At 37.5% G+C, this 14,815-nt stretch overlaps 4 protein-coding genes across 6 annotated transcripts in view; 1 reads left to right on the top strand and 3 right to left on the bottom strand.

Moving 5' to 3' along the window:
• LOC114156893 (gastrula zinc finger protein XlCGF57.1-like) overlaps positions 1 to 3,095 on the bottom strand; it is a 23,527-nt gene extending 20,432 nt beyond the window's left edge. The window contains exon 1 of one of the 2 annotated variants that reach the window (XM_028037492.1): positions 2,802 to 3,095. In XM_028037492.1, the coding sequence (XP_027893293.1) occupies positions 2,802 to 2,970 (169 nt within the window). In that variant the 5' untranslated portion in view covers positions 2,971 to 3,095. The remainder of the gene's footprint in view (positions 1 to 2,801) is intronic. The other variant, XM_028037497.1, reaches the window with a different exon arrangement.
• LOC114156883 (oocyte zinc finger protein XlCOF6-like) overlaps positions 1 to 7,148 on the bottom strand; it is an 18,527-nt gene extending 11,379 nt beyond the window's left edge. The window contains exon 1 of the mRNA XM_028037477.1: positions 6,780 to 7,148. Within this exon, the coding sequence (XP_027893278.1) occupies positions 6,780 to 7,113 (334 nt within the window). The 5' untranslated portion in view covers positions 7,114 to 7,148. The remainder of the gene's footprint in view (positions 1 to 6,779) is intronic.
• LOC114156967 (myelin-oligodendrocyte glycoprotein-like) overlaps positions 1 to 14,815 on the top strand; it is a 1,059,483-nt gene that overhangs the window by 758,008 nt on the left and 286,660 nt on the right. The gene's annotated exons all lie outside the window — the stretch shown is intronic.
• Positions 5,759 to 14,815, bottom strand: part of LOC114156928 (gastrula zinc finger protein XlCGF57.1-like) — a 25,113-nt gene continuing 16,056 nt past the window's right edge. Inside the window, exons 5-7 of the mRNA XM_028037551.1 lie at positions 10,212 to 10,262; positions 6,174 to 6,206; positions 5,759 to 6,005 (exon numbers count right to left, since the gene is read on the bottom strand). Coding sequence (XP_027893352.1) covers positions 5,908 to 6,005; positions 6,174 to 6,206; positions 10,212 to 10,262 — 182 coding nt within the window. The 3' untranslated portion in view covers positions 5,759 to 5,907. The remainder of the gene's footprint in view (positions 6,006 to 6,173; positions 6,207 to 10,211; positions 10,263 to 14,815) is intronic.

The following is a 14,815-nucleotide window of genomic DNA, read 5'->3' as shown; positions in this document are numbered from 1 at the left end:
ACACACAACATTGTGGGAGATCTGGACAAAAAGACAAAACAAAAGCCTTTAAATGTCAATCAAACTAGAAATCCTTCTCTATAATCTCTTGATGCATCAAAACAGGATTTTCTTCGGTTATTCTAAAATCACAATCTTACAAGAATGAACATTAACTCAACCAATGAGGTTCTTCCGACCAGAATGGAATTAGATGCGAGTCAAAATATGATATTATGGACCTTCAGGTGGTCAAATAAGATGGTGATAGCTTAACTTAGTGGCTTCCTGTCAAATATTACAAAAGGTTTTCTTCCTCCATGTAGCTTCAGGATATACAGTACAGACCAAAAGTTTGGACACACGTATTAATTCAATAAGTTTCCTTTATTTTCATGACTATTGACATTGTAGATTCACACTGAAGGCATCAAAACTATGAATAACATGTGGAAATATGCACTAAACAAAAAAGTGTAAAACAACTGAAAATACCCCTTATATTCTAGTTTCTTCAAAGTAGCAACCTTTTGCTGTGATCACTGCTTTGCACACACTCTGCATTTTCTTGATGAGCTTCAAGAGGTCGTCACCTGAAATGGTTTTCACTTCATAGGTCAACCTGCCCTGTCAGGTTAATAAGGGGGATTTCTTGCCTTATAAATAGTCAAGAAAATAAAGAAAACCCATTGAATTAGAAAGTGTGTCCAAACTTTTGGTCTGTACTGTATATTACATTAAAGAATGACATAAAATCTCTAAAGCAAAGCCCTAAAGTGCTTTCAAATCTTGACCCACTGATATTGTCAGACATTGCTCCACTCACACACACAACACAAACTTTCAAAAGCACGACTAAATCTCAGCCTTTACTTTCCTGCGATTCGCAGCAGAATTGGTAACAGTGGGGTGATTGTTGTTAACATGCAGAAAATAATGGCAAAATGATCCTATTGAAAATATTTGACATGAATGTTGGACACTTTGGAAGATTAAATGTGAAAGGTGAAAATGGACAATGATATAATTATTTAAAGCGTTAATTTAATACACAATTCATTAAATATGTCATTACATTATTAAAATGGAAACTTAGCAGCCAGTCTAGACAATTATTAAATATGCATTTAATTGTTTTGATCATTATTATTATCGCCTGGTTCCAGTTCCTCCAGTTCCCCCATAAAATAATTCCCCAGTCATAGTGGAGGGCGGGGCTAACACTGACCTTCTTTAACTTAAATTTGGGTTGTTATTCTGTCAGAATAGCTTACATGCATTGAGTACGCATGCACAATAAGAGGTCTGCAACATACAGAGGAGCTACAGTTCAGCATATGTGACAAGATACAAGAAATATGTCAATAAATTGTTTTTAATGATAATTGGATGGATAGTAGGGCTGTTGTAAACGAATATTTTAGTAATCGAGAAATTGGATACAATAAATTGATAAAATTAAATATTGGTAAATCTGGCATAACGCCAGTGTTACTTTCAGCTATCAATATCAGTCACCATTTTTTTGTAGTTTAGAAAATTAACCTGTAAAAATAATATCTCACTTTCAAAGTTAACCTGAAGAAAAGTTATACAAAGATTATAAATTATATTCAATTTAATAATAAAGAGGCAGGCTCACAAACACTTATGCTCCAGCTTTTAGTTTATGTATTCATCTTCAGTCAGTTTAATATATGAACTCTCACCTTGCCCCACCCCTGTCAAGCTGTAGGTTTGAGAAAACGGGAAATGTTGGCTGGAGTTGGGGAGGGAAGGAAATAGACCAGAGGACGAAAGTAAGAAAGGGGGGAGCAATACGGGATATTTACGGCACCTTCGTTCGTCACACACCGAAACTCATCGACCAGCTATGTACCGCCACGTTTGTTCAGACCGGGATGATATGAAATTTATTGTGCGGTTCGTCCATAAAGTTACACTTTCGAAAACGAAAATAACGTTCATCTTTCTTTCTATTAGAACGGTTGGAACAACCGTACAGGCCTCGGACTTTAGGCATTTTGATGCGGGATCAATAAAAGTAAATGGCTGCATTCACTTCCTGCCCTCCGTCTGTATTGGGTTACGTCAGCGCTACGTCATCTGATACCCAGCAATAACGTACTGATCGGTTCATGCAGCAGAACTGAAGACTGAAAGTCTTTCTTGCGGTGGCCATCGCACTTTCTGCTACTGTATAATGTTTTCATAAGGTTTTTCCTTGTATGTTATTATCTCGTTGGTGAAATATCTGAAGTTTTGTTCTTCTTTAGGATAGAAATGCACCACAAACCTACGAGCAAAATGTAAACGCAAAACAGGCCAAACATGGGCTTTCCATCTCCCCGCTAAAATATAAACAGAAACTTTCCCTAAGAAGGAAAGACAAAATACATCCAAACGACTTGGACTATTTCTGAGTTATTTTCAGGGGGTAATAAAGTCATGTGACAGTTTGGATTGTGTCTCTTTTGTGTTGGTTTGTCTGAATGGTTCATGAAAGGCCGTTTTCATGTGCAGCTTCATCTCAACCTCACACAGACAAACATGAAGTGAATAAATCGACCGGTTACTTCCTTAATCTGGTTGGTAGGCATTTTGGCACAAACTGTAATTGTCATATTATATGATGGATAATAGTCCGGGTCGCAGTTTATCATTTTTAACCATTTAATATTTACAGCTGGGGCGGATTCGTCATTACAGTTTGGTGTAAAAGCTCTTTGAGTTCAGCGCTCCTTAACCAGTCTGTTACTCTTTAATATATCTCCAACTTTCTTAAACCTGATTAATCAGTAAAACATGAAGGTGTTTCGTACCTATCCGGTGTAAGATGATCCTCGGTATCCGGGTAAAATCCATCAGTCTGCGCTGATCCTCCATCTCTTCCTCCATCTTAACGTTGATTTCTTTAAACTCTGTGAATGTTTCTCCAGCAGGAGTTACCTGCTCGTTGATAAACTCTCTCTGAGGCGGAACTGAAGACATTTTCACTGAAAACACGGAAATATTTACCGAAAACACCAAACCTGTTTTCAAACTACCTTGTAAGAGGAGCTAATGCTACCTCGTGAGCTCCGTAGCTTTCTGTGTGTTTCACTTTGGCTGCACTGAAGAAACTGTAAACGATTTTTAGTTCCCACTTGAATGTTCCGATTTGAGCCTTCTTCTTCTTCTTTTTTATGGCGGTTGGCAAGCAACTTACTGATGTGCATTACCGCCATCTACTGGAATGGAGTGTGGATCGAGATGATATTTTCCTCCTCCCCAAAGTAAATAAGTAAATAAGTAAACCTTAGAACCTTTCTACCGATTTCGTTTTCTTAAGGTAATTTTTTAAATAACAAAAATATTCAGAAGTAGAAAATTGTTCCAAAATATCTTGGATATTTAACTGTAATTTATTGTCTCGTAATCGACAAACTAATTCCCTTCTCTCAACAGAATATTTAGAACAAAACGACAAAACATGTTCTACTGCCTCTTCTTGAAGACAAAAATCACAATTTCCTGTTGGATGTTTTCCCATTTTAAATAATGTACTATTTAATCCTATGACCAAAACGTAATCTGGATTATTATGGTTTCCTCTTTTCTATTTCGTCTCGTTCTCCTCATTACACCAACTTTTCTTTGAAAATTGTAAAGCCCCCTACCACTTCTATCTTCTTCCCACTGCTTCTGCCATCGTTCCTTAACCTTTTGTTTAATAATAGATTTGATTTCTTCTTTACTGAATGGTACCAATATAACATTAAAACTATTTTTTGTAGCTTGATTTGCATAATTGTCTGCCAACTCCTATCCTTTTATTCCTATATGTGATGGTATCCATGTAAAAATAACTATAAATGAATAACTGAATCTCTAATAAAAGGTCTGGTCTACTAATAGCATAATTATTTTTTAATGAGTATAATGATGAACTTGAATCAGAACATATTATACTTCTCAGTGGACGAACTTCCCCAATCCATCCTAAAGCCAAAATGATTCCCATCATCTCTCCTGCATAAACTGATACTCCATCAGTAATTCTTTTACATTTTTTAATGCTAAATTCTGGAACAATGAATGACACCCCATAATTGCTATTTGAATTTTTTGAAGAATCTGAATAAACTTGGACATACCCATAATACATATTATCTAAATAAGATTTCCACTTTGAGCTCCTCTCAACATTTTTATATTAAATATTTTAGAACATGAACGAAAGGTTCATTTATTTCAGTGAGTTAATCACTCACTGTGAGTAATTACACAAACACACGGATGTTTCCAAGCCTTTTATTTCTGTTAATTATGAGGATTTTCCACATTTAATGGAAACACAGAATTTATGATTAGAATATTACATCATACTGACACTAATGAAAAAAATAATTATTTAAAAATGTGAGCTTGGAGTCAGTTATCAAAAGATATTTTTAATCTTACAAAAGAACCATATTAGAAGGTATTTTAATTTCTTCTGTGTGATCGTTTCAGCTTGTAAAACAGAGTCTAATATTATAGTTTTGTATTTTGTGATTCAGTCTTGAAGTTAAACAGTAAATGGCTACATATATTATAGAGGAACGCAGAGATTTGTTGTTTTGACATGTAAAGATGGAGAATAACTGTGTTGTGGAAAAAAGGTTCATGTTGCCAAAAAAGTAGTGAAAACATGAAAGGTCACTGAAGAGACAAGATGTGAGAAGACAGATCACTTTAATTAAAGCCATAAAATCAACAATTTGACAACAAAACTGAAAAGGATAATTAATCCAAAGCTCTTAACAACAGGAGGCATTGGGCGAGTTGATTAATTTATGGATTTTTGATGGTTTTTAAAAAATATCCTTCAAATGCAAAAGATATTTCTGACTTGTTTTTGTGTCACATTACAGTATTGTAGATCGTCTGCAATGTTATCTCTGGATACAGTAACTGAAAGGTGCATGAAACGTCCATAAAGATGTAGTTTCTGACAATGCAGAATTAATTAATAACCAATGAAAACATTACATTTGAGATTAGAATAATAAATCAGTCTAATTGATGAAAAATACTTTTAATATTGTAAAATGCAATGAATATGACATTTTTTAAAATATGTTTGAGATTTTTAATTTCTTCAATAACAGAATTTTAAAAATTCAATTTGTGTAAAAACTCATGTTTTACTGTTATTGCAAGGATCTTTAGATGCTTTACTTAAAGCTGACATTTTAAAATATGGCAACAGTTAAGGACGATGACAATCACTGAATAATCCATCAATATTTATTCAAATCAACAGTTATTAAAAAGCATATTCTGCTCAAAATACTAGTATATATTTTAACAAACTTTTTTAATAATATACTTTGCTTCTCATAGCAAAGTGTAACAATGACAAAAATTTGGGAACATAAAAACCTCTCTGTGGTTAGCTCTAAATCAAAATCTGACCAGATCAAAATTATTTTAGAGATTTTTTTCAAACAAACATCAGAGTTTTATTTATGGAAAAACAAGAACATTTCACTGCTTTCATTTCTAAAGTATTTTACATCCAGTCATACACAGAAACTTCAAATAAAAGCTAAACTCAATTATTCTACATGGTACAGAACTCCATGAAAACTGAAATGCACAGAAATTAATCCTGTCTGAATGTGTTCCCCTCTTTAACTTCAGTATCTAATGGGATACTGATGGGGATCTTAAGTACAAATACGACTGAGAATTAAAACAAAAAACTGGATTAAGGAAAACAAGCTGCTAGGCAAAAGTAGACCTCAGGTTTATCTTGGTCAGACAGTGAAAGACACAATCACAGTGAATCACTAGCAGCCTGCAAGAATCTGTTGACTTTAATATGTTCAACTTGCTGTTTACATCATCTGACCAGATTTTCCATAAGATTAGATGCCAAATTGGATCGGATCTGTTTTGGACCTATGGATTCTCATCAGAGTGAGTCTTCATGTGACGAGATAAATTACTTCTCTTACTGTAACTTTTTCCACAGCTCCAACATGAGAATGGCTTCTCACCTGTGTGAATTGTCATATGATCATTTAAAGTTGTTTTCAGGGTGAAACTTTTTCCACAAGTCCCACAAGAGAAAGGCTTCTCACCTGTGTGAATTCTCAGGTGATAAGATAAATGTTCTTTTTGAGTGAAACTTTTTCCACAAGACCCACAAGAGAAAGGCTTCTCACCCGTGTGAATTCTCATGTGAACATTTAAATCACCTTTTTGAGAGAAACGTTTTCCACACGACCCACAAGAGAAAGGCTTCTCACCTGTGTGAATTCTCATGTGATGAGTTAAAGTACGTTTTTCACTGTAACTCTTTCCACAGACACCACAAGTGAAAGGCTTCTCACCTGTGTGAATTCTCATGTGATGAGTTAAAGTATGTTTTTCACTGTAACTCTTTCCACAGATCCCACAAGCGAAAGGCTTCTCACCTGTGTGAATTTTCAGGTGATAAGATAAATGTTGTTTTTGTGTGAAACTTTTTCCACAAGTCCCACAAGAGAAAGGCCTTTCACCCGTGTGAATTCTCATGTGTACATTTAAATAACCTTTTTGAGAGAAACGTTTTCCACAAGACCCACAAGAGAAAGGCCTCTCATCTGTGTGAGTTATCATGTGTACATTTAGAGCGTCCTTTCGAGAGAAACTCTGTCCACAGATCCCACAAGCGAAAGGCTTCTCACCTGTGTGAATTTTCAGGTGATAAGATAAATGTTGTTTTTGTGTGAAACTTTTTCCACAAGTCCCACAAGAGAAAAACCTCTCACCTGTGTGAATTTTCATATGAACATTTAAATAACCTTTTTGAGAGAAACTTCTTCCACAAGACCCACAAGAGAAAGGCTTCTCATCTGTGTGAGTTATCATGTGAACATTTAAATAACCTTTTTGAGAGAAACTTCTTCCACAAGACCCACAAGAGAAAGGCTTATCATCTGTGTGAGTTATCATGTGAACATTTAGAGCGTCCTTTCGAGAGAAACTCTTTCCACAGGATCCACAGGAGAAAGGCTTCTCACCTGTGTGAATTCTCATGTGAACATTTAAATTAGTTTTTAGGGAGAAACTTCTTCCACAAGACCCACAAGAGAAAGGCTTCTCACCTGTGTGACTTCTCATATGATGAGTTAAAGTCCCTCTTTCACTGTAACTCTTTCCACAAGTCCCACAAGAAAAAGGTCACTCATATCTGTGAATTCTTCTGTGTCTCAGCAAGATATCGTTTCGAGAAAAGGTTTTATCACAAATTTTACAAGAATATAATTTTTGCCCTGCGTGAGCTTTCTTGTGCTTTTCTTGTTTTGAAGTGTCAGTTCTGCCTTTCTGCTCTTTCGTTGTCTCATATTTCTCCTTTTGTTTTTCCTTTCTCTTTTTTCCCGGGTCTTCAGAATTGATTCCTTCCTGATTCTGGTTCTCAGTTTCTGCAGAGCCATGAGAGATGAGTTGGTTCCTCTGTGGTTCTGTTTCATTGAGAACCTCCTCCTCTTCACACACACAACATTGTGGGAGATCTGGACAAAAAGACAAAACAAAAGCCTTTAAATGTCAATCAAACAAGGAAGTCTTCATTTTAATATTTTGTTGGATAAAAACAGGATTTTTTTCTGGCTCTGGAAAGAGGTTCCGCAGCATCCGGTGCAGGTCCACCAAGTTCCGAAACAGCTTTTTCCCACTTGCCATCAGACTGCTGAACTCTTAACTGGACTGCACTCAAAATCTGGTCTCCACTTCATACCATGCACATGTACAGAGCTAAATAACTCTCATACGCTTCAAACGGTTTTAAAAAATATCCTTCAAATGCAAAAAAGATTTCTGACTTGTTTTTGTGTCACATTACAGTATTGTAGGTCGTCTGCAATGTTATCTCTGGATACAGTAACTGAAAGGTGCATGAAACGTCCATAAAGATGTAGTTTCTGACAATGGAGAATTAATTAATAACTAATGAAAACATTACATTTGAGATTAGAATATTAAATCAGACTAATTAATATAAAATACTTTTAATGTGGTAAAATGTAATGTAATGCTTTACTTAAAGCTGACATTTTAAAATATGGCAACAGTTAATGACGATGACAATCACTGAATAATCCATCAATATTTATTCAAATCAACAGTTATTAAAAAGCATATTCTGCTCAAAATACTAGTGTATATTTTAACAAACCTTTTTAATAATATACTTTGCTTCTCATAGCAAAGTGTAACAATGACAAAAATTTGGGAACATAGAAACCTCTCTGTGGTTAGCTCTAAATCAAAATCTGACCAGATCAAAATTATTTTAGAGATTTTTTTCAAACAAACATCAGAGTTTTATTTATGGAAAAACAAGAACATTTCACTGCTTTCATTTCTAAAGTATTTTACATCCAGTCATACACAGAAACTTCAAATAAAAGCTAAACTCAATTATTCTACATGGTACAGAACTCCATGAAAACTGAAATGCACAGAAATTAATCCTGTCTGAATGTGTTCCCCTCTTTAACTTCAGTATCTAATGGGATACTGATGGGGATCTTAAGTACAAATACGACTGAGAATTAAAACAAAAAACTGGATTAAGGAAAACAAGCTGCTAGGCAAAAGTAGACCTCAGGTTTATCTTGGTCAGACAGTGAAAGACACAATCACAGTGAATCACTAGCAGCCTGCAAGAATCTGTTGACTTTAATATGTTCAACTTGCTGTTTACATCATCTGACCAGATTTTCCATAAGATTAGATGCCAAATTGGATCGGATCTGTTTTGGACCTATGGATTCTCATCAGAGTGAGTCTTCATGTGACGAGATAAATTACTTCTCTTACTGTAACTTTTTCCACAGCTCCCACAAGCAAAAGGCTTCTCACCTGTGTGAATTCTCATGTGATGAGTTAAAGGCGCTCTTTCACTGTAACTCTTTCCACAGGTCCCACATGAGAAGGGCTTCTCACCTGTGTGAATTCTCATGTGATGAGTTAAAGTCCCTTTTTCACTGTAACTCTTTCCACAGATCCCACAAGCGAAAGGCTTCTCACCTGTGTGAACTTTCATATGAGCATTTAAATGAGTTTTTAGGGAGAAACCTCTTCCACAAGACCCACAAGCGAAAGGCTTCACACCTGTGTGAACTTTCATATGAGCATTTAAATGAGTTTTTAGGGAGAAACCTCTTCCACAAGACCCACAAGAGAAAGGCCTCTCACCATTGTGAATTTTCATATGAACATTTAAATAATCTTTGCGAGAGAAACTTCTTCCACAAAACCCACAAGAGAAAGGCTTCTCACCTGTGTGAATTCTCATGTGAACATTTAAATTAGTTTTTAGGAAGAAACCTCTTCCACAAGACCCACAAGAGAAAGGCTTCTCACCTGTGTGAATTCTCATATGCTGAGTTAAAGGCCCTCTTTCACTGTAACTCTTTCCACAGGTCCCACATGAGAAGGGTTTCTCACCTGTGTGAATTCTCATGTGAACATTTAAATAATCTTTGCGAGAGAAACGTTTTCCACACGACCCACAAGAGAAAGGCTTCTCACCTGTGTGAATTCTCATGTGATTAGTTAAAGTCCCTCTTTCACTGTAACTCTTTCCACAGGTCCCACATGAGAAGGGCTTCTCACCTGTGTGAACTTTCATATGAGCATTTAAATGAGTTTTTAGGGAGAAAACTCTTCCACAAGACCCACAAGAGAAAGGCTTCTCACCTGTGTGAATTCTCATGTGCTGAGTTAAAGGCCCTCTTTCACTGTAACTCTTTCCACAGGTCCCACATGAGAAGGGCTTCTCACCTGTGTGAACTTTCATATGAGCATTTAAATGAGTTTTTAGGGAGAAAACTCTTCCACAAGACCCACAAGAGAAAGGCCTCTCACCTGTGTGAATTCTCATGTGATTAGTTAAAGTCCCTCTTTCACTGTAACTCTTTCCACAGGTCCCACAGGAGAAAGGCTTCTCACCTGTGTGAAATCTCATGTGAACATTTAAATTACCTTTTTTTTTTTTTTTTTTTTTTTTTTCTCCGAAGAGTTTTTTGCGGCGCTAGTGGCTCGTATTTTTTCTACAGTAGGCAGACAGGAAGGAGGGTGAGGAGAGGGGGGAAGACATGCGGTAAAGGTCGTCGGGACCGGGAGTCGAACCCGCGACGTCCGCGTCGAGGACTAAGTCCTCCAAACGTGGGGCGTGCTAACCCCCTGCGCCACCACAGCACACCCCAAATTACCTTTTTGAGAGAAACTTCTTCCACAAGACCCACAAGAGAAAGGCCTCTCATCTGTGTGAGTTATCATGTGGACATTTAGAGCGTCCTTTCGAGAGAAACTCTTTCCACAAGTCCCACAAGAAAAAGGCCGCTCATCCATCAATCCTATACTGTAGGCTCCATGAAAAGGAGCCTACAGTATAGGCTCCTTTTCATGGAGCCTATACTGTATGAACGGACACTATTTAGTTTATGTACAACTAAATGCATTTTTAAAAAAAAACACATTTAAAAACAAAATTGTTCAAGATATTTTAGGATTGCAATACTTAAATCACACAATGTAACTTTACTTGTCTTTTATATGTTGCAGTAATTGAGAAAATTGGTTTGTATAAATTTAAGTAAATACAATCTATTTTTCTGCTTAGCCAGCAATTTTCCAGTTAGTTCCCCAGTCTGAACTTGTGAACAGTGTCTTGATTCAGTCAAATCTTCTATCCTGTATCTCCTGAACTCTGATATTCTACTACATCCACTCTGTGAATGTTTTGCTTGCTGGTCTTCATCATGCTTTGAATGCAGTATCTGGTTTCTCTTACTTTAACCCGCCCAACTTGCACCTCATGTTAGCCTTTTTGATACCCGCCCTGTGAGGCGGTGCTTCACAATACCCCTCCTGGTTGTTTCAGAAGATGAGAAGACATGGTGACTGAGTTTTAGACACCAGTAGCCAGCTCATGCTGCTTTTACTAGATGGCAGTCCTAAAAGTACATGCCTTTAAAATATGAATAAATACATAATATTCCATAATTCTTTGATCCAGCAGTGATACAAGTTTAGTAATAATGCAAATCTTTCATCACATTTGCCCCACATTCCCTCCTAATTCAGGGATTGTGGTTTCTTAATTTCAGTGTTTATGCTACTGGACGAGAAACAGAGTTAAAATTGTCTTTTGTTCCTCACAGCACCTGTGCAGATCGATCACTGTGCGGTTTGAAGAGTTGGGTAGGAACTGTGTTTGCAGCCCCGGCCCTCATAATGAAGAACGGCTCTAGGAGCCGGTTCCCGTGGTTCAATTCAAAGAACCGACTCTAACAGCCCAAACATTCAGGACCGACCCATCAGCTAGATTCAGCAACCTATCTGTTTTTATTACGGATACGATAGTTTATAAAAACAGACATAGTATAAAACATATTTACTGAGATTACATTAGAGAGTTCCAATTATAGCAGCATATTTTATGTTTCAGGTCAGTGTTGCTTCATAGACTGTCAGCTCCATCAGTATCAACCTCCAGGTAAAACAGCCGGTGTTGTTGCACAGGTGAGAGATCTCCTGCTGCATGTTTCCTTGGTAATCGTTCTGCACTGATTGCTGGAGAACTCAGACTTCAATCATAGTAGCAGGCAGAAATGAGGAACCTTTACTGGGGTCAGCAAAATGGAAGACACGGTGTGTTTTATGTCTCAAATATCAAATATCTCTACAAAACGAAGAAAGGAGACCAACAGATTATTCAACCAGCTTTAGCTCTGTAGAGCAAATAATAATAATAATAATACAAAAGACTTTGAGGCATTTTTTTTAATCACATCACAAAAGAGAAAACATTTGTCTAGATTAGTTCTGGAGAGCCGGTACCTCAGACCAAACGGATCCAAAGAGAGACAGCAGACAGAAGCAGCACAAAACCAAGAGTAAAAAAAAAGACAAAAAGAAACAGATAATATTTCTGTGGGGACTTAATGGACCAAGAACTGATTGATGGATGTAAGCTCCCGCTGATCTCGATCATCGCTGAGTGTTTGTGCTGCCGAGCCTCTTGAGGGGTTTAAAGAAAGGCCAACAGGAAAACATCTAAACGCGAAAATGAATGTACAGAATCACAGAGGAGGACAAAAAAGTCCCAATACAAACAGATAGCCAGCAGCGACGCTACATATTAAAACAAAGATTTAAAGGAGAGTATCATTTTTCTTTGCAACTTTCAGGTTTGTAAAAGTGTGAGTGTGTGAAAACTTTTGAAAGGTTTTATGTTTCATTGGACACAATGAAACAAATCTGGAAATCTAAATTCACACATTTTATGTAAATATTGCCAAAAAAAACGTCTCTCCATAAACTGCTTGTATAACAACATAGACAGTGTAACCAACGGTAACACATTCCAAAGATGAAGGAAAACTCTGTGATGTCACAACTAGAGTCATGCTTGTGATGTCATCAGCTCTCTATCTATGTAACAAACTTCTACCTTCTTGTCATTGCTTGCTGCACTACTGAGGAGTTCAGACGCACGCAAAGCGCTTTTACAGTGAGATTGTTAGCAGACTGATTTGAACAAGTACTATTTTGTCAAAACATGGCAGATCAAAGCCAAAATTGTTCCATCAGTGATTTAGCCAAAGGACGTCAGTATGGGTGGGTAGGGAACAGACCTCCTCCCTTTGATTTCCACATAGAGATACAACGACTTGCCTCTCTTTTAAAAATGGAGAAAGCAAAATTATTTGACCAGAACCAAAAGCTGGACGACACCCAAACAAAACTGGAGGAAACAAAAGCTGAGGTAGAGAGGCAGAGAGCTCTTAAGGAGATTTTCATCGGCAGGAACATCGAGTTGAAGGAACAACTACAGGCAATTGAAAAGGGCAACAATCCAGAGACTCTCAGCCCAGCAATTATCGATTCCGAGGTGGACAGCCACACAAAACAGACGCTGCAAGAGGACTTAGACCTAGCGAAGATAGATCATATTGCCACAGAGCGAGCGTTCATGTCAAGGATTGAGGAATTAAAAGATAAAAACAGAGCACTCCAACAAGAGCTGGACGACATGAAGGCTAAATACGAGGAGCTTCAGTCCAAATCTGAAGCAGACATTTGTGAGATCAAACGTCAGGCTGACCTGCAGATGGTCAATGAAGACAAGATCAGACAGGACCAAAATTCAATAGAGAAAATGTCCAAGGAGATCAGCAGCTTCAAGGAATCCGAGAAATACCTGTTGAGAGAACTAGAGCAGGTTAATGGTTCATACCAAGAACTAAAGTCGAGGTATGAAGCAGATGTGACTCATATGACAGAAGCTAATTTGGAAAAAACCAAGCATGATCTTATTGAGCTCATCAAGGATCTCAGAGCAGAGAAGGACAACCTCAACCAGAAAAATGCAGAAGATATCTCTTTCCTCCAATGGCAATCAACTAAGGTAATAAAACATCTGCAATCTGTTCTGGAATTCGCAACAGTTAATTACCACGAACTAAAAGCCAGATATGAAGGAAATGTTCTGACTCTAATGCAGCAGTTAGAAACATCTAAGCAGCATGTACATAAAGAGTTTAAAACTTATTCAGAGCAAATGATGAGTGTCCTGAAGATTATCACCGAGCTTAAAGCTGAGAAAGACAGTCTCCTAAAACAACTGACTGCTTTTCAACAACTTCCCTCCGGCTGTGAGCTTAACTCACAGCAGCAAAACATGAAAACTGATCATCAACACAAACACGAATTAGGACCTGAGAGACAAAAAGAACCAAAAGAGAAAGACACTACCCCGCAAAACAAGGTTTCTGACACTGCGTCCATGGATCAGGACCGTCTGACAGAGGAAACCCTGTCAGAAAACATTGATGTTCCTGATGCCTCTCCCAACCAGGTAAATGATTTTATGGAAAACATGCCGAGTAACATGGAATCCATGGACGTGACGGACCGCTCTGTGGAAAATCTGTCACAGGAACCAGTGGGGGCAGTCGCCAAGGAAAAATCAGTGTGGAAGAAGATACGACACTGTTTGGGGCTCAGAAAACCACAAATGTTCAAGAAGAAAAGCAAGAAAGCCTCTGAATAAAGCGATTAGTAAAAAATGTAATTTCTGAACCGTTTGCAACCCCAAAATATATTTCTTATTTTAGATCCCCCCCAAAAAAATGACCGTGGGTTTTTCTCCGGGTGCTCCGGTTTCCCACAGATTTCCAAAACCATATAAATTAGGGTTATTGACCAAAGTAAATTGTCCTCAAAAAAGGTAGTATTAATTTCTGGAAAATTTAATTTGCAAACGGTTCCGATTGGAGAAACATTTGTGGTGAGAAAAGCAAGAAAACCTCTAAAACAAGCAACTAGTTAAAGAGTCCAGGTCAGTCCTGAACCATTTTCAAAACCCCAAATTACATCTTACATTTTAGACTAAAAAACAAAAAAGGACAACACGGTGATGCAGTGGTTAGCGCTGCATCTTCACAGAAAAGCGTTCTTCATTCTCAACCAGGCGCCTCTTTCTGTGGGAGTTTGTCTGTTCTCCCCGTGTTAGTGTGGGGTTTTCTCCGGGTGCTCCGGTTCCCCCCAGGATTTCAAAAATGATTTAAATTAGGGTTATTGACTATAATGTACATTGTCCTCAAAAAGGTATTAATTTCTAGAAAATTGAATTTGCAAATGGTTCAGATTAGAGAAACATAGTGAGAGTTGCTCTCCACAGGTTGCTCTCCACAGGTTGCCCTCCACAGGTTGCCCTCCACAGGTTGCCCTCCGCAGGTTGCTCTCCACAGGTTGCTCTCGACAGATTGCTCTCCATAGGTTGCTCTCCACAGGTTGCTCTCCACAGGTT

The sequence above is a fragment of the Xiphophorus couchianus genome, chromosome 14, assembly GCF_001444195.1.
Source record: "Xiphophorus couchianus chromosome 14, X_couchianus-1.0, whole genome shotgun sequence".
Taxonomy (NCBI): Eukaryota; Metazoa; Chordata; class Actinopteri; order Cyprinodontiformes; family Poeciliidae; genus Xiphophorus; species Xiphophorus couchianus.
The sequence above is the reverse complement of the archived record's forward strand: the minus strand, read 5'-3'. Positions and strand labels throughout refer to the sequence as shown.